This window comes from Tinamus guttatus, unplaced genomic scaffold, assembly GCF_059628265.1.
Source record: "Tinamus guttatus ecotype Peru unplaced genomic scaffold, ASM5962826v1 Tinamus_guttatus_pri_ptg000470l, whole genome shotgun sequence".
NCBI classification, from domain to species: domain Eukaryota; kingdom Metazoa; phylum Chordata; class Aves; order Tinamiformes; family Tinamidae; genus Tinamus; species Tinamus guttatus.
The window spans coordinates 1,763,067-1,787,581 of NW_028289004.1; the positions used below are offsets into that span (position 1 = coordinate 1,763,067).

Genomic DNA, 24,515 nt, shown 5'->3' on the forward strand with positions numbered 1-24,515 from the left:
AAAATATTCCAGAGTTGCCCACATTATTCAGCGATACAAATATTTCTTAAAAAAAAAAAAAAACTTAGAAAATTGCAAGTTGTAGAATTGGAACTTGCTCCTCTTCCTTCTTGTGCTTTTGGCCTCTAGAATTTGTAATAGCTGACTCAGCTTAATTACACTCTCAAGAGGCCTTTTGTAGGCAACGAAGGAGAAGAATCCAACTATTTTTTGATTTCTGTGGTTGCTCAAAGTGAAAAAGTGCGTTGGAGTCAAAACCAGGTTGTGTGGAGTGCCGAACATTACAATACCATATTAATTAATATTGCCTCTTCTACTTCTTTTTAGCTTCTACTGTGATCATGAAGCATTCTATTTTCATTTAGTCACTGACACCTAATTAACCTGTCACTAAAACTGTAAAAATAGCTTAAGCTGCAGTTTCTCCTCCCCCGTAGTCACTTGACAACACTTCCACTGCCGGAAGCATGTTTTATTTTATCTCGGTTTCTTAGAAAATCAACCCTCCCAGTTTAAGTATGTCCAATAGCTTTCAAAGTTAAGAAAATCCAAGTCTTTTTCAAATGTATTAGACATTTTTCACACAAATGGGTTCATATGAAATCCTATTATATACAGCAAGTACGCTTCATGGCTTAATGACTCCCAGTCATAACCTTTAAATAACATTTAGAGGAAACACATCCTATAGAAACTGCTTTTCTGTACATCTGTTTAAACCAATTTTGGCTAAACAGCAAGCTGAAAAAAATAAATAAATCTACTTACCTTTACCAAGTGGGGAGCATCCTGCCTGTTCAGCTGGTATTGAGGCAACTGGTCACAGTGAACTATCCAGGTGTGACTAAGCACTTGGGCTGCAGTCAGTCTTTGATGTGGGTCAACGTGAAGCATTTTTGAAACGAGGTCCTGTTAATAACACGTAAGGAGTCAGCTCAAGTAATAAAAGCCCTTAAGCTTTATTGTTAACATCAGCTTTAAAACTATTTAACGCTGAAAATTTTAGTAGTGCTATATTATATATATATAAAAAATACATATATATGCGCTTGCATACATATGAAAGGTAGTATGTTACGTATGTAACATTTCTCTTTCTACTGATTTCCTACTGACCGACCACTGAATCATGAAGGGACAATAATTAGGAAATGATCTTTTAGGCATTAAAAGGGATCAATTCAGTGTTTTAAAATAACTCTGGGTAAAATTTACCAAATTATGTAAGATAGGATATTTGGAGCATAAGCAACATGTCACATTAAAGCCCATTTCTCGTCCCTCCAAGAACAAAATGAATATACTTGCCTTAGCTGTTTCTGAAACTGTATTCCAATAACCACCGCTGAGAGAGAACTTTCCACTCCCTATTCGGGCCAAAATCTCCTCTGGGGTATCATCGGGGCCATTTGCAAAAGGAGTGTAGCTAATTAACCAAAAATTTTCAATGTTAAGTTCCATAATCTGGACCTTAACTGTTATTATCACTATATTCAGCAAGTTCAACAAAGCTATAGGTAACACATAGTTATTTACATGCCACTAGCTGTAGTCAAATTAGCAGCTAAAAGAAATTATTCCTAGGAGGTGAAAATGAATGCTATAACTAAAGATCTGTTCTTACTGTATTCCTCATACACTAGTTCTAAAAAAATGTTTTTTTTTTTTCTATACCCAGTTTAAGTATTGGTAGTTCTGAATTACGAAAAGGAATCCTTAAGCTTTGGTATCTTAGTGAAATAATAAAACAGTTATAAAATAAAATGTGAAGATTTTATAACTAATCTGAAAAAGAATACGGACTGATTTGATACTAGCAGAAGCAAGGTGCAGCAATTTTACTTGCTTCACTATGACCATTCTTGCTCCTAATGAAACAGAACCAAACAAAAGCAAGATATATACATACATAACATAATATATATAAACAATATATACATGTTTTTGTATACATTTTTTTCAACTAATCTGTTTGCTGGCTTTGATGAAGAGTAATCACCAGGGACATTTTGGCATCTTATTTAAGTTGAAGTTAAGTAAGCCTAAAGATAATATCTTTATCAGATGAAATAAAAACTACTTTTGAACTTCTGGAACTGCTACTGAACTTGTTAATCATATTTTATAAAAAACCTTTTGCTGCATATAATAAATGTCTTCTATTGTATTTATTAGATCCTGTGTCCCTCCAAACGATCCAAAGGGTGACTTGCATACAAACATGCTTTGAAACATGCTACATATATTTCCCTCAACATATATGCTTCTTAATCAGCTGCTTTTCACATGAAACAATCCTTACTCCTAAATCATCTGAAGCAGAAACTAGACACCTAAAATGAGATATGAGAACCTAAAAGTTCTTTGTATCAGGCTCTGCAAACTTGGATTCTTCTAACGCCAAAGCACATTCAACTCATACTCTCAAAGAAGCCAGTTGAATTTCAGATTAATTAGTGCCTCAAGTAGAACATCTTCAGGAGTGGACCTACCATTATTACTCTTTCTGTTTACTCAGGTTTGGTATTCTAAAGCAAACAAAAATAAGTGAAAAGTATTCTTACCCAGTAAGCATGGTATAAAGTAGAACACCGAGGCTCCATATGTCACATGCAGCATCATAACCTTGCCTCTTCAAAACCTGAAGAAATACTTTTCTTTAAAATACATTTTGGGATGCACCAATTATGCCATAAAAATGGTGATACCTCAAATATTTGTTATCTCTAAAGTAATTGCACTCTTTAAACATAAATGAAAAACATTCAGCTAGTTAAAAAGAACAATCAAGGCATTTAAGTTAGTCTCGTATTTACCTCTGGTGCAACAAAATTTGCTGTATAACACGGAGTCATCAGAAGACCATTTTCTGCTCGCAGTTGTTTTGCAAAGCCAAAATCACAAATTCGAATCGATTCTGGATTACCAGATTCATCCACATAAAGAATATTGCTAGGTTTCAGGTCTCTGTGAACAACCTAAAAAATTAAATAAAACACACCCCTAAACATGATAAGCTAAACATAGGAAAAGGATTTCTGTTTTAAGTATCTATTCCCCTATTTGCTGCGGAAGTCCGACCAGCAATCAAATTTCCAGATTTCCAGTTTCTAATCTCAACTGCAGGATTCTAACACTCAGCGCTACCCAGAGGATCATAAGTCTAAAGCGGAAACTCTGATTTTAAAAAATGGGCATTTGCTTGTACAATAGGGTTTCAAGATGTTTTGTTCCTATGGGTGTACATGTATGTGTATGTGCACAAAAATACATTTTTTCCTCCTATTTTTAGCATGCATAACTAGAAGGCTCTTTAGACCAGAATCCTGTGCTAGCAATGCTTGCTGGAGGTATGGATGTCCATAGGTGCTGCTAGACCATGTAACCACGTAACTCCGGTTCCTGCTGGAGTATCTTCCTGCATTCCCTTCCATTCCTCCACATAATCTAAACTGATTTCAATGCAAACATTTCAAGCTTAGCTAAGGAGGAACTTTAATACAGCTGTGCCAAAAAATAATAATATCAAGGATATATTCCTCTAATGGACTAGCATTTCATAAAAGAAGTATCAGGGATATATTCTTCTAATGGACTTCCATTTAATAAAAGCTAGTATGAGCTCCCGAGTGTCTGTTTTGCAGGAGTCTGAGTTGTAAAATGCTTGAGAAAAAACACAGAAGTTACTAGCGTTCTGGTAGAATGAACTTGGTCTTATTTGAAAATACGTTAAAACTAACCTTAATAAAAACTGCAATGTGTAAAGAGTATTGCTGTACAGAGCATAATGGATTTAAACTATCTTTACTGAAGATTTAAATAGACCTACTATGAAGATCTTTATCTTCGTAATTGTCCTATATAATTTGATTACTACTAAATGCAGATTTTTATGATGGAAGATTTGTAAGATTTATTTGGTCTTCAAAAAGACTGTGGTGAAGTATTTCAACAACGTAATCACATTGGAACAAGAAGATCTCCCAAACCTCCCCAGAGTTAAGTTATGAGCAGAATCAGATGATCTACATCCTCTTCCAGAAAAGCTGCTGTGCTGGAACACAAGTGGCATGATGAGACCTAGAAATAAAAGGCTAGCTGGATCTCCAGTATTAGAGTAAGCTACTTAGAAGGGGCTTTTCCCACTATGCAAATACTTTGCATGTACCAGACTTAACAAAATAGATACTTGAAAGTCTTGGAAATGAGGACCTTGCCACACTTCTAGTGATAATTATATTTTACATATTGCAATCCTTCACACAGAATGGCACTTAACACAAGGAAACAGGAAACCTTCTGAAAATGAAACCCATAAGAAGTTTCAGAAAGTACACAACCTAATGCAAATTAAAATGCCAATATTAAAATGCCAGGTCTATAGATAAGGATCTAAAACTCTAAAAAGAAATACTTTCCCAAGCCCTTCCCAACACACCTAAAATCTCCTACTTGACATGTAGGGCACCTGGTCTTTTGCAGCCAAAGGTTCGAAGAGAATGGGGCTTTTACTTATGCTTCTGCACACAAGGTTTCAAGGTTTGTTCATAATTCCCACCAAGACTGCTGGCCAAAGATTCCGGCTCTGAGCACACAGGTTCAAATAAAGGACTATACACATAAATAAGTGCTTGAACAAAGTGATGCACCACACAGGAAGGTACACCGGACAATTTCAATTTTCTGAAATATCAGCTCCCAGAAGGACATGGTTTGCTGAATTAGTGTTACGTTTCTTACCATAATTGAGTATTATTTATTCTAAAGCTTCTTTTCTCTCAGATAGTAACATTTGTAGCAACTTTTTACTTGCCCCATTACTTTCTGCCCCTTCTCTATCCATTTTCTAATTTACTTAAAAATGCTACAGGATTTGTCATTCTTGCTATGTGAATGTGATTGCCAACTTCCCTTCTCTACCATCTCTGAATTACTTTATCTGTCTCCAGGTTAGGTTTTTGAAGCACTAATATATATTTATATATTTCTAACAGTCCACTATAGTCCAGTATATATATTCCTGACTCCATGGCGCAGGACTTAAATGACAAAAATTACATTCTTCAGAATCAGGAGGAGGAAGTGGGTATAGGAGTGGTAGGTATAAAGCAACAGATTTTGAGGGCCCATCACAAACTGGGGCTGGGAGCACATCAGGCCCATGGCTACACAGCGGTGCTTGTCCCTGCAGGTCTTCCTGGCTTACACCCTCCCATGTCTTCTCTATCACAGCCATTAGCTGCATGTTCCCCAGCACTGCCTACAGGGGCATGTAGGACAAGAGAAATGGTGATGTCATCTACGCTACTTCGACAGGTACAGAATCCACAAGGTTTCAGCAAAACCTTTCTTTTGCAATGTAATTATTCACCAGAAATTACTTAGCTACTGCTCAGAAGAGCACGAAGGTGCAGGTTTATGTATCTGAAAGAGTACTAGCCATTTTGTTCTCTTTGGCCAACACACTTACCCCTTGTGTATGGAGGTACTCAACAGTTTTTGTTATTGTGAACAAGACAGCACTAGCTTCCCGCTCGGAGAAAAACTTTTGCCTAAGAATTTTATCCAGCAGTTCTCCTCCTTTCATAAGTTCCGTTACTACATATACATATTTTCCATCATCATACACCTGCAAAAAAAATGTAAACACAAAAAAATATTTATTCTCTTTATAATGTGGTCTCTTTTTTAAGGTGAATCTGCAAGCTGTTTTGATTAGTTGATCAACTATAACGACTTTTCCATATTTCCTCTTCCCACATATATTCATCTTCAAACACAGTACTTGCTACAAAAGAAGTATTAGGTACAGTAATGAACTAACACAAAAATACCATCAGCAAATGTTTAAGGACAAAAAAGGATGAATAATACGTAGGTTTCTCCAAACAGCTTTACTGAAACAAATTCAACAATGCATGGGAGACATTAGAATGGAGACTATTCTAGTTAAAGCATAATTAAAGTCAATTCTAGAAGCAATTATTGCATCAAATTACAAACATGAACATGGATTATTGCAAGTGAATAGTCATATACTAGAAAAAAAAAATTCAAGTTCACCTCAAATAATATCTCTGTGAACATGGAAGTTCATTCATAAAAAGTTACTATGACTTGAATGTTACTCCACACATAATGCCTATTCCAAACTCCAAAAATCAATGTATACTCTTACACCTATATTTTTAATTTTGGAAAACTGTGAAAGTTTCATATGACTTTTATCTTCTCAGGAAACAAAATGGGCAGGCAGGAAGGTAACGAAGCTCAGCAAGGGCAAGTGTCAAGTCCTGCACGTGGGGAGGGAACCCCCCACCACGGCATCACCACATGTTGGGGACCAACTGTTGGAAAGCAGCTTTGTGGAGAAGAACCTGGGGGTCCTGCTGGAGTTGACCATGGTAGCAAAGATAGCAAAGAAGGCCAAGGGTGTCCCGGGCTGCATTACATTTTTACCAGCAGGTTGAGGAAGGGGAGTCTTCCCCTCTAACCCAGCCCTGGGGAGCCCACATCTGGGCTTCCTACTGCTAGAGAGACATGGAGCTACCGCAGCGAGTCCAGCCAAGGGCTGCTAAGGTTATTGAGGGACTGGAGCAGCTGTGATGCCAACACAGGCTGCGAGCGCTGGGGCTGCTCTGCCTGGAGAGGAGGGGGGGATATGGATATTATCAGCTTGTGTCCATACCTGAGGGGAGGCTGTCAACAGGACAGGGCCAGACTCTCCTGAGTGCTGCCCAGAGACAGGGTAAGAGGCAGCGGGCACGAACTGAAGCACAGGAAGCCCTAGCTGATCATAAGAAAATGTTTCTTCTCTGTCAGAGTGATGGAGCACTCGCACAGGTTGCCCAGAGGGGTTGTGGAGGCTCTGTCCTCAGAGATATTCAAAACGTGACTACACATGGTCCTGGGAAACCTGCAGAGGCCTCTAGGTGGGATGGAGGATCTCCAGTGGTCCTCTCCAGCCCCAAGTCTTCTGTAATTTTGTAAAATTATTTGAGCTGTCATCAGGGGGCACTACAGACTATAAGCTATTCAGAAACTTTTTAATTGAACACTTAAGCATTTAATTTCAGTTGCATTTCCTTGGGACTTTAAATTGAATTTAACTCAAAAATTGGTGTCTGCTTTAGAAAACCTTTTACAGACTGTTCTCTGTTATTTCAATACATGCTTCTTCACAATTAACTTCTTTTGCTTAACAAGTGTAATAACTAGTTTGTATTTAAACAGAAGCAGTTGTCCATCATGTAGTAAAATGAATTTAGAAATAGATAATTACTTTAAGAAAAGGTTACTCCAATTTCCTCCTCTTAGACTGTCTGGCAAATACAGGCTACTAAAAACTTTGAATACTAAAATTTCCTTCAGTTTGAAAACCAAGATTTTCTAAGGTTAGAAGTTTGTGTGCTTTTACATATACTAAAAGAATAATTTTCTCACATACAAAGAAAAGAGGAAAAGTGTTTAGTAATTCAGCAGACTTTATAAGCTTATGTTCTTAAGGAGGGGGAGACATGACAGGTTTATACGTTCTCATTTAACAATGAGAATGTTTTTTCTCATGAGGTATAAACGATTGAAGATCATTTGCATTTGTATTATTACTTTAAATACTGTGCAGTATTAAAAAGCAGAATTTCATAATTCTAGATACAAAAACCGCATTTTAGAATAAATGTTTTTTTATGTATATGCATAAACCCTGGTGAAACAGAAAGAAAGAACCATAATTCATCCTGACACTATGAAGTACACACATTCAAGCAATACAAGGGGACAAAATAAAACCTGGATTCAGATGCTATTTTATCTGCTACCCTCTTGCTTGTTGTGTCTGGCTGGAAAAAAAACAACCCACCAAAAAGCTCCCCTACCCTCCCCACCCCTTCACAATCTAATGGCACCATCAACATAACTGTCTAATCTCAGGAAGTGTTTGTACTGAATAAATGATATTGAAATTCCTTTGACAGTTAAATGCACAGTATTATGCTGAAATGGTAAATGTGACGCCAGCTTTTAAACCCCTAGGAGGTCCCAAGGTCCGCGAAAGATCAGTTAGCGCATCAGTTCTACCAGGCAAACGGGAAGGAGCTATAGCAAAAAATCTGATCATGAAGAAAACATGAATAAAATATAATCTAATGGAGTCATCACTTTTATAAAGTAAAACTATATTTCATATAAATGTATTAGGAAGATTTTGAAATTATAAATACTTGGACAGGAAAACTGGTTTGATGTAAGCAATCAGATTTTTAAAAAGCTGAAAAGATTCTTCATCCAATGCTTTAAGTAACTTGATTCAAAACAGCATAAAACTTTTCGTAAAGAAGAGTTACTAATGACAGGTTAAGAAAAAAGTAAAATACATATAGCTGTCTGGCATAGGAAGTTCCTAGCTAATGGTTGTTGGAAGTGGTGTGCCTCCTCAGTCCTTACACTGTTTCCTAGGCATCCATTACTGACCACTGTCAGAGGCAAGATATTGGATAAGAACATCTGATTTAGCACACTGTAGCTCCTCCTTCTGCTTTAAGGCTATGTAACCAAAAGAGACCGTAAGAAAAAAACAAAACAAAAACATATGATCTTGTATTGCAGAATAAAAATTGGTGTTAATAACCACTGTTTCAATACAAATAGTTTCACAGTTAATTACATTAACAAAGCTAAGTCAGAACAAAAGTTTCCACCGAGTCAAATTTTACTGCACTTACTCTGAAGCTACAAGGAAAGTAAGAAAATAATTATTTCTTGCACAAGACGCATTTCCCAACACAAGCTCTGAGAAATGCTGAAACATTATACATTCGCATTTCAAAATAAAAACAATTAAATTTTGGTCCTAGAACTGAATGAAAAGTGAGTCAAATCATCACTAAGTGAAATCTTTGTAATAGCGCCTCATGCTCTCAATGAGATTGAGGTGCAAATGTCCCATGCTCATTTTTTTTTTTTTGAAAGTTGTAATAAAGCAGCAACATACTGTGGAAAATGCAAGGACCAACAGTGAAAACTTACTTAAAACAATATTTTGTTCCTGCTGTAGTGGATACCATACAAGTTTTTAACACATATGAAAACCAGATTTTTTTTTTGCACTGGGCATATTTCCATATTTTTTTTCTAAAAAAACACTCTCGAGTATAAATAAGCTAAAATATACTGTTTTCAATTCCTTAATGGAACATCTGTGACATGTAATTCGTAATCTTCCAGGTTAAGAAGTGATATGCAACTATAAGGCACTAACAGGTGTCTATCACTCTACTCACATCTTTTAGGGTAATAATATTCGGATGCTGCCCATAGCGCAGTAGGATTTCGATTTCCTCTGTTGGGTCTCTTTTACTCTTGTCAATGATCTGCAAGACCAAATAGACATGCAGCTTCATTTTCGGAACATTAACAGTGCAATACGTCAGGGTGCTTATTACTATGAGCTTACAATCAGTATTTACCACTGTTGGCCAACAGCACGGATTATAAATGAGGGCAAGTTTGCTGACCAAACAGCAACACAAGCAAAGAATGGGGAAAAAACACACAGAATCTCTCAGCTCAAACAGTTCAAAAGTTTTGGTGGATAAATGAATTCGCCAGATTGGGAAAAATGACGCAAGCTTGGTAGTAAGACTTCAGTCATCTATCATTTCATAAAACAGAAAGTTCTCAACTTGACATGGGATAGTGGTTTGATAATGCTAATGGACTGAATGTGCACAAAGCTAATCCCAAACAAGCAAACATTTAGTGCAGCAAAAAAACAAGAAAGGCAGCACAGGAGTCCAAAATTAGAAAAAGCAAAAATCATCTATAGTTAACTCAGATAAACATCCTTTTCTGTAAAGTTCATTTGAATCTCTGAGAATTGCTATGAGGCTCTGAAGATCTCCCCATGTCAACAAAACACAACACTATTTTGCCCAATTTAAAAGGATTATATCTCATAAGCTTAATGTAACTAGGTGGCTGCTACACTTGTGCTATCTGCAAATAAAGGCAACACTGCTTCTATTTTTCTTTCTCTGGACTGCAGAATTTCCTCTACTATCTTTTCCATCTCTACCTTACCCCTTCTTCCTCTGACTTCTTAAAGCCCTGAATGCTATCAGCATCATCCTAGCACACTGGATGCTAGACACACTTGTCTCAGGCTTTCCTTATAATTTCTTGAGAAGCCACAAAAGAGGCAGCATAAAACAGCCATAAGAGAAAGAAGTGCAGTCTTAACTGTCAAGGTCCAGAGAAAGAGCAAATTCTTTTTTTTTCAAAGAAAGTTTCAAGCAATTATTCCAAATTGTGAAAACAAAACAGTCAAATCTGTCCAGAACTAGAAAAAGTAAAGAAAGCAAGCACCACATTGAAACTGGAGCTGTTTCCAGCAGGCAATCTATGTGAAGGATACAGCAAAACATAATTTATGTTATTCAACAACTGTAAAGAGCCTGCTTCAATAACAGTGTATTAAAAGAAACAGAAAAGGATTTTAAATCTGCTAACCTATATATCTGGTTTCTAAGCAAGTATCCAGCTCCACAATTCTTCATGTAAAGACAATAAAAAACAAAAACAAAACAACAAAAAAAACCTCAACAACCTTATTTCAGTTTTGCGAACTGCACTGATTTCTGTAAGAATTAAATGCTTTCAAAGAAGAATTAAAAAGCCCAACAAAATAAAACTGAAATAACATTAGAAATCTTGTTAAAAAATAACAAGCAAAGGCAAACAGAGTTGAAGTTTATTCTGGAAGACGAACTAGACGAGTACTGTAAGGAATGTGTATATTACAATCTGTGAAACTATTTTGGAAGCAAAAAGAAAAAGTTTAAATAATCAATTCCAATTTTTAAAAATGATGGAAAGCAATACATGCTTTTCATTTCCTTCTAGAAGCAGTCATGTAACTTCCATGCTTACAGGAATTACAGAGGTGTTTCAGAGACTGATGACTGCTTTTCACCACCCCTTTGTGATAACAAAACTATTGTAATGCTACATTAATATTTGCCAGTGAATATTGTTTGCTTAAATATTTTGAATATCAATGAGAATTTTACTATTTTCATTTTAATAAAATTATTTTGTTTGCTATGTTCCTTACAGCATATTAAAAATGATTGAAGACTATGACGTTAAATCCCCCAAAACACACATTGTTTTAAAACAAAGTAGTTACCTTTACAGCATATTCCATGTTTGAAGCTTTATGAATACATCTCTTGCAAACAGAATAAGACCCAACTCCGATATCTTCCTTCACTTCATATCCATCAGTAAATTGAATGCTGTTCCTGTGCAACTGCTACCAAAATAACATTATCAATTGATGAATATTCTAAAACATGTTGCTCACTTTTATATTAGGAATAAATTACCCAGTTTCTACTGATTTTCCTCTGATTTTCAACTGTACTAGGTCAAATTGTTTTCAACAGGCCACCACCTTAGCACAAGGTAAATTATGTATCAGACAGATTGTAAATAATGCATGCTTTATTTTAGAAACTGACAGTGTGACTCATTTGTTAGTTTAAGATAGAAGGTCCAAGAGAGAGAAGACCAGAAGACTACAGTTAATGTTAGCAAAGCACCACTGTTCCTAGTATCCACATAGATGAATGGTCAAATCTATGTCTTGCATGTTAAATACTAGTTGGGAAATACATTCACATAGTGAATGTAATCAGAATAACTGGAAACTTAAAAGTATCCACAGGAGCAGGAATTGAAAAACCCTTCAGAGAAATAAAAAGCAGAAAGAGGAGGAAGTGTTGACTCCTGCATGGGAAGGAAATGGTGTTTTGGTGTAAGGGAACAGTTGGAGTTTGTGCAAAGGATGCAAAGCATTTGCAGGAAACCAGCTGGGTATCCTGCAGAAGAGAAAAGAGGAAATTGTAGTGAGGAAGTGGTTGAGGGGCACAGAGGAAAGGCACTAGAGAAATGGAGACTTTTTCAAGAGAAGGAAACCATACACAAAGAGAAAGAAAATTCAACCACAAAACTGAAAGGAAAGGTGGAGCACAGCAGAGCTTGTACAAACTGCTAGCAGAAATCATTCTGATGAATATACCAAATTAGAGAGCTTCTTTGAAACAAAAAAGCACCCTTAAAATTCAACAGTTTCTAAGAAGAGAAATAGGGGGTGAACAAATAAGCATATTATGCCTATTTACTACTTGGTATAGTAAAAGGATTAGGCAAGAAATACAAGAGCTATTCATATTCTAAACAGATTTTCAAGAATTAACTTTCATAGACATTTGCAAGTATTCTTACAACGAAAACAAACAAACCCAGTCTTACAGGATATCATTTTCATTCCTATCTGTACACCACATAATGAATTTTCCTGAGTAATTAGAATTATTAAAAGCAGAAACAGGAGGCGGAAATAAATTTTTTACTGAGGTCTTTCATTTTCCTTTTCTGTAGACAGGTTTGCTTTTTTCCTTTAGGTAACATTCTCCAGCACCAAAGCAAGTTTTCAAAATGACCTCAGTTGCTTGAGGAGGCAAAACATGCCTCTCCTCATGCTAGCTTTGCCTCTCCTCCATTGCAGCTCAAGGTCATCCTTCCTCGTTTCAGAGACGCCTGTACGCAACTAAAGCTTTGTTGTCCAAAAATAAGCCGCACTGACAGTATGAATATACAAGAATAGCAGCCACTTTAGGCTTTCAAAAGCAACAAACTCACAATTGTTAATGGAGGAGACTGTACTGCAGCCCACCCTAGTACTGCTAAGAAACCACAGCTTGTGCCTATACTACAACACTGCATTCCTGTGATACACTGAAATAGCAATAGTCAAGAAATACCACAGATTAACACATTCACTTAATGTGGCTTCTGAAGGGCTGACTATATTCATCCTTCATAGATTGTAAAATACAAAGCAGTCCAAAACACCAGATATACTAATCTACAATTGCATTCCAGTGTTTCTTACCTACATTATAGAAAACAGCAAATATATTCTTGCATAAGAGAAAATGATCAAAGTACCTGTTGTTTTATCCTCACCTTAGTAACTATGACCTGATACCCTAGAGGTTAAAAAAATAATTAAAGTTCAGAAGATAGAATCTTCTCATTTCAGGGTGGATGCCCACGCCTGCTCACACCTATGGCTGCTCAATAATGAAACAGGGCCAGCATCTTCAGAGAACTTGCCTGCTTAAAATAATTTGAGCTTCAGTTTTCTTGCGTAAGATTGGTAATGACTTTGTCATGATACTTCACTTTACAACAATGGAATCTCTCTCATGCTGAGAGACAGAAACACAGCTTTATTGCCAGTTTCTCAGCAAAAGCACTCACCTGGACAATTGAATGAACTCCAACTGTCTGCATTGCTTGGCTTTCATCATCTGATGCAATAGCTACAAAACTAAATCCCCGAAAAAGTTGATGTGCATTAGCGCTGGGTGGGATACCAGGTGAATCTGAAAAAACATACATCATCTACTTACAAATGCAGCAAGGAGAGCTATTAAAATGAAGAGATGAAGTTATGCCAACATTTTGTTACTTAGAAACAGTACTTTGACAAAATATTTACATGCAGCAGCATATTTACACTTACAGGGGAAAAATACTCAACTTTGAGTTGAGTCTTTACTAAACTCTGATTAGTGAAGACAAAATTTTCTACCTGATATTGCATAGATCAGAGTAATACTATGCTATACTGATAGCACTGAAACACCAGCTTTACCATCCAAAGTCTGAAATGACTGGGTTTCTATATATGCATATCATGTAGTCACCACCATGAGTGAAATGAAGCCATAGGACACACTTTGGAGACAGACAGACATGCAAAATCCTATTAACTGAAAGAATGAGATTACTTATATATGTTCAGTTTTACTTATATGTATGCTTTCTGGCTGAGGACAACTTTCTACTTTTTATATTATACAACTCAGTTGTCCCTCTGATATATTTATGCCAAAGACTGCAAAAAACTTTATGAACAACTGAAACTAGCCTTTGAGCATTTATTTAGTCTAGCAACAACTAGGAGAAGACTTTTCATGAAGTTTAGCAGTGTTTCTAATTTTTGAATAGGTAAATTCTTTTTTTAAAAAATATTTACTTATTTTATTTATTTTATTTTATTTTTACCTTTTGGAGTTTTTGCTGTAAACTCAGGATCAAAATAAAATGTATCTTCAGGTCTGCCAGTTGCAGGTTTAAAAGGGGGATGAATTTCTCTCCTGTACAATTTCTGAGGAGAAATTACAGACCAGAGCGGATTAAAATGTTAGGCTCTACTGCCAAAAGCTATTTTACTTGAAATTCATTAAAGTATTTTTGAATTGAATACTTACATTCCAGTCTATTTTTGAAAAAAATGGATGCCTCTTAATTTCTTCAACTCCATCTGGACCCGCTCCTTTTATAAGGAAGAAAAATGGCTATGAATTATATTCTTCTTGGTCAGAAGATGGCCTAGCTGGATATTTTTATTTCTTATTTTTACTGCATTAGTTTTTGAAACAAGAATAGCAAAAATGATGCAATATTTTGCTGTTCATCAGAAAAAACAGTAAATAGACCAAATATGATCTTGCTACAGAGCCTATTTTATACTTGAAACTAAACTTAGTCATTCTAATGATCACTTATTTGATCCACTTTACAGTCAATTCAAAACCAGCCAATTTAAAATATTCCATTAAACACTTCACCTAATCTGTTTGCTGGGTTTCTTTTGAAGAGCATTCTGAGAAGACTCTGTGCTTCAGGACTCAAAAACTGGGGCATTCCAAGTTTGGCCCTATACAACAAAAATAATTAATAACATACAAGCATATTAAGGTAAGAATTAACTTTGCACCTCCCCCCTCCACTATGTCATTCAACACATTCATTTTGAGCAAAATAATGCCACCAAGATATTGGCTTCAGACATCAGAGACAGAGCAAAAGTACTGTCACTCAGGTAGACGTGTAATTTCCAACAACCTATTTTCAGTACTGACACAGGAACATAAGTGAAGAATAATGTTGTAAGAAAAGACAAAAGAGAATAGACACTGGATAAAAGTTCACAATTTTGTAAATCTTTCATCTAATTTGATCAATTTTTAGGTGTGCTTATTTCCAAAATCACAAATGACATTTGACCAAATGACCAAAAACAAATGACATTTTAGAAGGGGTAAGAAAACTACCATAGTATGACCTTTTCCACAGACCACCCAGGTAATACAATCGGAAATCTAAACTAGAAGATACAAAGAGTATTCAGATAGGACAGATTTTGAAGATTATCATTCAAAAAAAGAGAAAAAAAAATCCTTCCTCTCTGTTAATTTCCCCCGCTTTCATTTCAAATCTTACCTTGAAACCTGTCCCTTTTAGATTTTGTACTTCAGTCATTTCACTTTGTTTTGAAACCACTGTCCCATTTTTTCTCCTCCCCACTTAATGTTTTGTCTCTAATCTAAGCAACCGTCTCACTGTTGCTAGGACTCACTTTTTTTATTATCATTGTGACCATTAGATAGTTCAGGATGAATCAAATTCCCTCCTTTCCACCTCTTACTCAACCTGTATCCTAGTTCCACTCTAAAGTATCCTGTATTCATCTGCACAACCTAGGGCAGAAGAAATCACTTGCCTTGCACTTCACTTTTTATGGATGTCTTCCTCCTTGTCACTGCAGCATGTGCACACATACTGCTATCAATCCCTTGCTCATCACTTACAGCACACGCAGTTTACGAAATCTTCCATTCCCCTTGCAAGAAAGAAGTTGGAAAAAACCACTCTCCTCTCCTTGGCCTCTTCTGCAACACACTACAGGCCCAAGTAGCAGCTCCCTGCCTGGCACGCGCCTGCGGCAGGCGAGCAGTCACGGCTGCCTTCAGCCTGAGCGGTTCCATCACAGTCTCACTTGACGTCACTTCTCCTCACAGCAAAGTAGCCCAGACTCTAAGGTGAGAAGGAAGCCAGGAGCACGGGGCCTGCAAAAGCACAGTTCTGCTAACTGCAGAACAGAGATACTGAAGTACTGAGAACAGACAACTAAAGCCGATGGGACTGTTCTGGGGCAGGTGGAAATCTTTGCCCAATTGCTATAAGCTCCAGAGTTACAGGAAGCAGCTGGAGGTTTGGCAGGGGAGGTTGACCACAATTAAAGAATAATCCAAAAACACAACTGCAGTTAATCTCATGGAGAAGCAGCTCAACAGAAGTAGAATACCTAGGAGACATTCTAGAGGACAGGCACTGTATGTCCACACTGGATTGAGAGAGAAGCCTTCTGTAAATCACAGGCTAGGACTGTCACCTCTTACTTCTGTCAAGGAGCAGCACCTTTCTGAAAACACTTTAACAGCCACTCTGCATAGAAGAAAAAGCGATCACTGTGTCCTGTGAGTCCCAAGGTTACATGTCTACATGACTGACAGCAAGTTTATTCTGACATTTCTGATGGATGAAGGCAAAAAATGTTATATTAAAGTCATACCTTTTCTGTATAGGAGAAAAGATACTTCAAAAAGGTAACCTTTTGGTTGCAAATTATGATTTCTTCAAATTATTTCTCAATTATAGGTAAAACATAAGATAACCAGTAGAAACTTTTTGTGGTGATATTGTGGTGATATTGTGAGAAATAGAGAGTCCAGAAAAACGTGCTATAGGAAGAGTGCACTTCTGTGGATTATCAGAAAGAACAGCAGTATATCTTAAATTGTACGCTAATTCAATAAGTACGCAACTCCAAATAGTTTCTGCAAATGGTTTTAAGAATAATTTAAGAAGATAGCAAATTTGTTAGTATAATGAAAACAGAAAACATACTGCCATTCAGTAATTCTTACAAAGCCAGGAAAAAAAAAAGAAAAAAAAAAGGACTTATCAGAAAGAGTTAAAAAGTTTAAAATTGAGTTTTGGTTCCAAGCTGCCAGGCTAAGCGCAAAATAGATTTATAGTTATATATTGACTGGAAATATGCAGAATAATGAAACAGGAGTAAAATTTCTTCTACTTCTTTTAATTTGTACCACTTGTTTTTGTACAACTTTCCAAAATAAAGAATCCAATTACAGAGACCAGTAGGTGAGAAAAGCAAGAATTCCTAATGCAGATGAAATCTGAAAGCAGTTATGAATGTCAGTTAACGGGAGAGATACCAGGAGGGAATTCTGTGTGGCAGCCGAACACAGAAAACTCTTGTACAACATGGAAGGGCTGCTGGGGAGCAGAGTGGAGTCAGATATTGACGGCAAAGACAAGGATGAGACTTGTGGGACATGGCTAGAAAAGACACAGCTCCTGAAGGAAGGGAGAGCACAGCACAACTATCTTGGACTTGCTTCTTGCGAATGGGAGGTGGGCAGAAGCATTTACCCCTGCTGTGAATAGACAGAACCTTTTTAATTCCCGAGGCAAACAATCACAACATAACCACAGATTTCAGCTGGAATGGTCTTGAGGCAGGAGTAGAAATTAGTACTACTATGTACATTTGCAGATATAAGATGAAGAAGAAAAATGAAGGCTGAGAATAACATAATGTGCATGCGTTATAAAAACAAAAGCAAGGGAAAGAAATGGGTTTATGTTTTCTAACAGTCTTCACATCAAATTACTTCAAAAAAATCAGAACGAATTTCATATATTTACTTTTCAAAACAGGCCATTGGTGCAAAAGTAATGTTATCCTTCATATATAGGTAGACAAATGGTAGGTAAGACAGATGAACAGTGAAGTGAAAACAAATGAGAAATCAAAAATAGTCTTATGAACAACCATGGGAAAAAAATGGTAATAGTATAAAATGTTTTGGATACACAAGTGAAATTCTGACATGAGGAAACAGAGATGTTTGCACAGCTAGGCTATAGTCCTGAAAGTGGGACGAATATAATGTCACTGTCTGTAGTTCAAAGAAAATATAGGGAACATGAAGGAGAAAAAAAACAGAGGCCTTCATTAGCAAGAACGTTAACTGCATGAAGGAAAGCAATTTCCACAATATAGCTAAAACAAAAACTACACTGGAAATAGTAAAGGGAAAAATTGGAGCTACAGCAAGTCACAGCAGAGTCCTTAAGAGAGGATGCACTGTAGCAAACAGGGGAGGTATCAAGGAAGCAAGCTGTTGGCAACAGCAATAATATGAAAAAGTTGAGTGTAGAACTGATAAAGAAAGAGAAGGATAAGGAAAGAAAATACATCCCAAAAAATCCACCGAAACAAATGAAAAAAACCTTAAAAACAACCATGAAAAAATGTATAGGGTACCAAAAAGGGTAAGAAAGTTAAAAATATTATGGAAATAAGATGGAAAAGATCACACGTCTATAAAAATTATTACAGATTAAACAGTTGCTATGAAATACTTTGTACCTGGTATGGGAAAGGAGTAGTAAGGCAAATTAGGTAAGTGATAAAGGGAAATAAACAGAATTAGTAGTATGGAGTAGGGAGTGAGGATTTACCAGTACCTTTGGAAATGAGGGAAGAGTAGAAATTAGATATTGCAGCCCGGAGGGCATCCCTGTAGAATACCTGATGAGATATATAAATAAGAGTGTACTCACTTGAGAATCATAGTCATGGTTTCTTTTCTGTCTTTCCCTTGGAAAGGTAGAGTACCAGTGAGCATTTCAAACTGTATAGAGTAAAACTTTCATCAATTACATTACCTGAACAAAATCTAGTTTTTGACAATACTTAGCATTTTAACCTTCCAAAATTCATGCATGTTAACAACCACATGTATGAAAAACAACTTCTCACTGTACAGACTTAAATGCCTATGAGTAACCAGCAGCCTCTGCCATTTTTAAAGCTGCAAAATATTTTCCTATGTTAAAACCTTGCCTTACACACTTTTATCTGAACAGTGTGGACTATAATTTTCTGTTCTTCTTTTCTGCCTCATCAGAAACCAGTTGGAAAATTTGAGTTATACATCTGTACTTCAGTTTTCTAGATGTTGGCAGTAGAGAAAAAAGATCCCCCTTTCAAAAATTAGTGGTAACTTCTCTTCATGCAGAGATATATAAAAAAGATATATTTTTTTAAAAAGGCACATACATAGCCTTTTATGGGCAAGGAAAAAGGTTAGCTGATTGACAGAGACGTGCACGATGAAAGGTGATGACACGTACAATGAAAATAAAGGCTGACAAAACATACAAGATGCACAAACATGCACATTACACAGTGGCTGGTAGTTGGCAAAGGACACTTAAAATACTGATCTGTTCTGAAAGCGACAGGGTAAAAATATAGATAAGTATAAAGACACTTCTGCTGGGCTGCTCCATAGAGCAGAGATAACAGGGCCAACTCAGGGGCTGAAAGCCCCCTAGCAGTGGTCACTGCAGCCAGAATTCGGTCAAGGCAGGAGTTCTTATTTTTGGTTTAAAAATTGCAGCATAATTTAATTTTAAAACATTTATATGAAATAGCATGGCAAACATTCAAAGCTTTCAAAATTAAAATAATCATAAAGCTACAGTCTGACCAGCTTACGTCATCCTTTGCCCAATGTATCTTGGATTCCTGATTTTTCCATATGACCAAAGTGCTCAGCCTAAGCATTAGAAACGTACATAGATAACTTGAGCAAATAATGAGCAACAGTAGTACTTTTAGATTTAAAATAAGAGCATGAAGTTGCATGAATGGCACTCATTAAGAAATCTTTCTAAGAAAGTTAATTATTAAATTTCTTACTATCCTATATTCAAAGAGTAAGAGTTGCAAATTCTGCACTATTACAAGATGCTTTGGTTTTGTACATTAAATATTAATATTAAAAATAGTATTATACCATTATGAAAAAATGTTATTTTTAACTGTAATAGGTCTTACCATAGTTATCAAAAACATGCTGAATTGAGGCCTAAACCACAACTATCAAGTAATTCAGTATTTTTGTTTGTAATTTATAAGAGTTTCATAAAGCACACTTGTCAAAAAAATATTTTTCTTAAAAAGGTAAGTTGGTGGTCTTGCTTGTTTCTCATTTGCTTACTCAAAATTTTGTAGATTAGCAATAAAATTTCTTTAGCAAGTTCCTATTCATCGCAGATATATGCACGAAAATCCAGATAAAACTAAGTATTTCTTGTATAAACTATTCAGCATATATATTCTTTGTCCTCCTCCTCAAAACGCCATAGTCCCATCCATAATGCCAATAGTACTTTAAGACTCTCAAAACTAGCTTTACCCAATTGTCATTTAAAATTTAATCAGGAAATCATTCAACAAATATTAATGCTTCTTAAAACTTTAAAATGATGTTTTTAAATGTCCAGCATCCCTTAAACCATTCACTCTTTTAAAGAGCAACAGGGTTATACCTCTCAAAGACAGCTTAAATACACTTAATATGTAATACTATTAGAGAAAGGGCCAAATGATTTATTAAGATATCGCATAGCTTTAATTTCTATGCTATAATTTCTGTTCAATTTCAGATAACAAGTAAAATGGCTTGAATTCTTCACAATCAGAGACTGCATTTACGAAGGACTTGAGATCTATGACAATTAGCATGTGGCAATGAAAACATGTGTTAGAGAAAACAATACTGTATTCCATATACTGATTCAGAGATTTTAACTAAAGGCCATCTTCTCAAAATGCAAAACAAAAGCAGAAGTATTTTAAATGCAGCACACAGACTGTGGAAGTTACACCGGTCACATCCAATACCTTTCATCAGTTTTTCGTTTTAACATAAGTTCCTTGTAAGTACAAATTTTTCTTTTCCAATTCTATAAACTAAAGCTGAACTTTTTAAACTACGCTTGTGTAATAAGCACCAAATAGCCTGCAGCAAACCTGCCATTATGTAATTGACACATGGGCTGCTCAAAGTTAACAGCAATGCCAGAACGTGTTCTCATCGATAAAATGTGCAGTTGTGAGGGTGTGCATGTGTCTGTCTGGACAAAGTTTAGTTACAGGTGCTACTTTTTAACTTTTTCACAGTCAGCTTTCAGATCACATCAGCACTCTAAATGATGAACAGATGAGAGGATAGCTTAGTTTTAGACAGAGGAGTCCTCATACTACAAAGCCCACATATTAGTTGTACTATTATATTTATATAGGTGCTACAGAAGCGGTAAGGAACAAAAACATTTCCTTTCAAATATATAATTATTTAATCTTACTATCAAAAACACACATAAATACTAGATGCCATTCAGCATTCCTAAAACACCACACATGATCTATTTTTCTATTTCAGATCTGTATTTGCTATGCAATACACACCTGACCCTGCAACACAAGTTAGCTCCTTGCAGAAAGCTCATAGAGACTTATCCCACATCAGCTCAGAGTATTTTGAGATGTGCAAAGCAATCGCTGCCATTATCCCCCTATCTTGTAATTACAGTGGAGAATGCAATTAGATTTTTTTTTGAAAAAAAAAAAAAATCAAACCAAAAAAGTATTCTCCCTCTGCCTCCTTATACTTATCTGTTCTTGTTAGGCTTTGTAACGTTCAGCAACAACAGATATGCAATACTTCACTCAAACAGCATATTATTGATGCTGAAATGAGACATAGGCCACATCTTGATCCAAATTCTGCAGTGCTGTTGATTAATTTCATGCGATTTGGATTTTTTAATGTTAGTTAGAATTTACTTAAAGCTCACCCTACAATTTAATGTTTCACTCGTTTCAGCAAATCTCACTCAGCAGAGTTTTGGCATCATTTACATTTACCAGAAACCTACCATTAAAACACCAAAAGACCACCAGTCTGCACTCTGTGTATGGCCTCGTCGATTAACAACTTCTGGTGCCATATATTCCACTGTCCCACAGAAAGAGTAGGCTTTTTTTTCATGATCAATTGACTCTTTGCTTAAGCCAAAATCTGAAAGGGAAAAAAAAAAAGGTTTGGAATACTAACTATCAATATGTGTATGTATTTATGCATGTGTGTGTGTATGTATTTATGCATGTATGTGTGCATATATGCAATATGTATGTATATACAATCATTCATGCTCTCAGTATAATGTAAAATGCAACCCTTTTACCATTCATGTGTACAGCAAAATGTACATACGTAAATCAGATTTCCTCACCCAATGATTAAAGATCCATCGCAACACCTGCGTGTTTAAATCAGGTATCTTATTTAAAAGTTAATATATTTCATTTATTCACCATTAACACTATGTACTCCACAAAACTACTTGTTACTTAAAATTAAAAATTTTACTGTATTTCTCTGAAAGAGAAAATTCAGAGATTTTATGAACAGAAAAGTTCCAGTTGTTGCAAATTTCCTTTATTCACCTGTCAATTTGATATGTCCTTCTTCATCAAGCAGTATGCTAAAAAACAAAGCAATAGAATAAGCTAATTAAGTATCTTAATTGTTATTTTGGAAAATGTACTGATAAAGTTTAAGAACAAAAAAGAACAGAAAAAGAACACAAAGACATGTAAAAATGAACATGCATGGAAATGTAACACTAGGAGGAGATAATCTGAACATACATATTTTGTTTTCCTTTGTTTCTTTCATATTCAAGAATATAAAACTGAATCAGCCTGTCAATTTTTTTTTAATTACTTGCTTATATTCAGTGTGGCAGGCAAGAGCTTTTATCTTGAACTTTCATTTTTAGGCACCTGCAGCATATGTCATTATCATAATATTGTTAAAAATAGAAATATATTCTTATTTCTCTTATGCTGAGTAAGAAAGCTGTAACAGCTAATACAACATATGTTTGCCTACACAGAGATTGTGTACTCATTTGTATTCAGGGTTTCAAAAGGGTGCTGATCTCCAAACAAATATCATCACGTAATGAACCCCATCTTGTTTTTTGCATCAAAGCATAGGACACTAGGTCCTATACTTAACGCAGGCCTTCTTCCATCTATGTTTATGCAACCACAAAAAAGCCACACACCTCCCAGACACCAACTATCCTTGACAATCAGCCCACGCAGTGACAACTCAGAGCGTTCAAAATGCAGAACTGTGACAACGCCTACACTGCAGACCTTGTGGCTACTTCAGCTTCTCTTGAGAGCTGCGTTTGCGATAAGACCCAGACACTTGCCCACTCCCTGCCCTTCCCTTTTCCTCCTTCCCGCTTCCAAGTTGGGAAACTTAGCTCCACCGTACAGACACAGCCTGTGGGAGTTACCATCATCTCATTGCAAAAATTTTCATCCTTTGAAAAGCCACTTTGAAAAGATGCTGATTCAGAGGCATGCAAGGCTTAAAGCCAAGGTTTTGACAGGTATGGACATAAATAAACTAAAAAAGAGTGTCGGAGGCACGAGCTATTTAGTCCTTTGAAAACTACTACTTCATCTTTTTCTTTGCTAATGTGCGCAATATTACTGAAGTTTTCTTGCTTTGCATTTTTTTTTAATTTGGTAATCTCATTTTCTTCAATTCATAATTTGTTAATAGAACACTTAAAAGGCTTAAAGGTTATTAATTTTCCTGTTTGTCTGTAGATAACCAAGGGAGATAGCATATATCTGACAATACTATCATAGACAACACAGAATATTATGTATTAAATACCTGAAGTTATGCTCCAATTATGTTTGGGACATCAGACACGAAAAGAAACGAAAAAAATAATTTTTCCCCCTCAGATTAGGTGCAACTCCCACCCAACCCCTAAAGAGCTAAGTTGCCCATTTGGACATGAATCTTGTCCCTTCCTGTCACATAGCCCTAAACTTTAAGTTTGAGAGCCCTAAACTTTAAAGTTTGTGTCCATGTTTTTCTGGAGAAGCACAAAAGATATCCTAGTTGAAGCTCCATGCAAGTCAGCTTCTCTGATTTTTCTTACTCCTGCTTGCCCTTCCCACCAATACTTTACATGAGACAAGTATTTCATAGACTTTTCAGCTTCTCTGTATAGGCATAATAGAGAATTGGGATCTCCAAAGACATCGGGGCTACAGAATAACTACAGATTTCCTGGCAATAAGGCACAGTACATTAACTATCTAAGCAGATGCACACATCATATTTTCACTTAAGACACCTCTCCAGGTAAGCAGTAATGCTAGAGCACATATAAACACTTGAGCATTCTGTATCAGAGAGGCCTGAACGTTCCAGATAAGACTAGTGACATGAGAAAAGACATTTTCTTTTTTACATCTTATGAAACCTGAGAAATTCAATGACGGAATGAAAGAGGAGACGGACCTCAGTCATTTGAAAGGTGCGGGGATGCTACTAGGGATAACACTACCCTGGAACTGTAGCTTCAAGTTTTTTTCTAAGCTTTTTGTGCAATTACTTCATTATCAATAGTTTGAAAAAGAAAAAAAGGAGGTGACTTCCTCTTTTCATATTTTACTTTAAACTGCAAACTCCCTTCCGCTCTCCCTGCACTATATTTTAAAAATCAGCTTTGAAAAAATTGCTAAGCTTTCAAATGTGTAAATAAAAAACTCAGCCATAACGTTGTACCATGCATTTGTTCTTACTTTATTCTTTAGTCCAAAAACTCTA

The 24,515-nt window shown here is 36.0% G+C and overlaps 1 protein-coding gene across 2 annotated transcripts in view; it reads right to left on the reverse strand.

Moving 5' to 3' along the window:
• Positions 1-24,515, reverse strand: part of RPS6KA3 (ribosomal protein S6 kinase A3) — a 69,070-nt gene that overhangs the window by 1,279 nt on the left and 43,276 nt on the right. Inside the window, exons 8-21 of one of the 2 annotated variants that reach the window (XM_088532744.1) lie at positions 22,313-22,350; positions 21,742-21,884; positions 18,574-18,644; positions 14,706-14,794; positions 14,346-14,410; positions 14,140-14,242; positions 13,330-13,454; positions 11,189-11,311; positions 9,282-9,371; positions 5,471-5,629; positions 2,817-2,978; positions 2,565-2,641; positions 1,309-1,426; positions 769-909 (exon numbers count right to left, since the gene is read on the reverse strand). In XM_088532744.1, the coding sequence (XP_088388870.1) occupies positions 769-909; positions 1,309-1,426; positions 2,565-2,641; positions 2,817-2,978; positions 5,471-5,629; positions 9,282-9,371; positions 11,189-11,311; positions 13,330-13,454; positions 14,140-14,242; positions 14,346-14,410; positions 14,706-14,794; positions 18,574-18,644; positions 21,742-21,884; positions 22,313-22,350 (1,504 nt within the window). Of the gene's footprint in view, positions 1-768; positions 910-1,308; positions 1,427-2,564; positions 2,642-2,816; positions 2,979-5,470; positions 5,630-9,281; positions 9,372-11,188; positions 11,315-13,329; positions 13,455-14,139; positions 14,243-14,345; positions 14,411-14,705; positions 14,795-18,573; positions 18,645-21,741; positions 21,885-22,312; positions 22,351-24,515 lie in introns of both variants that reach the window. The other variant, XM_088532743.1, reaches the window with a different exon arrangement.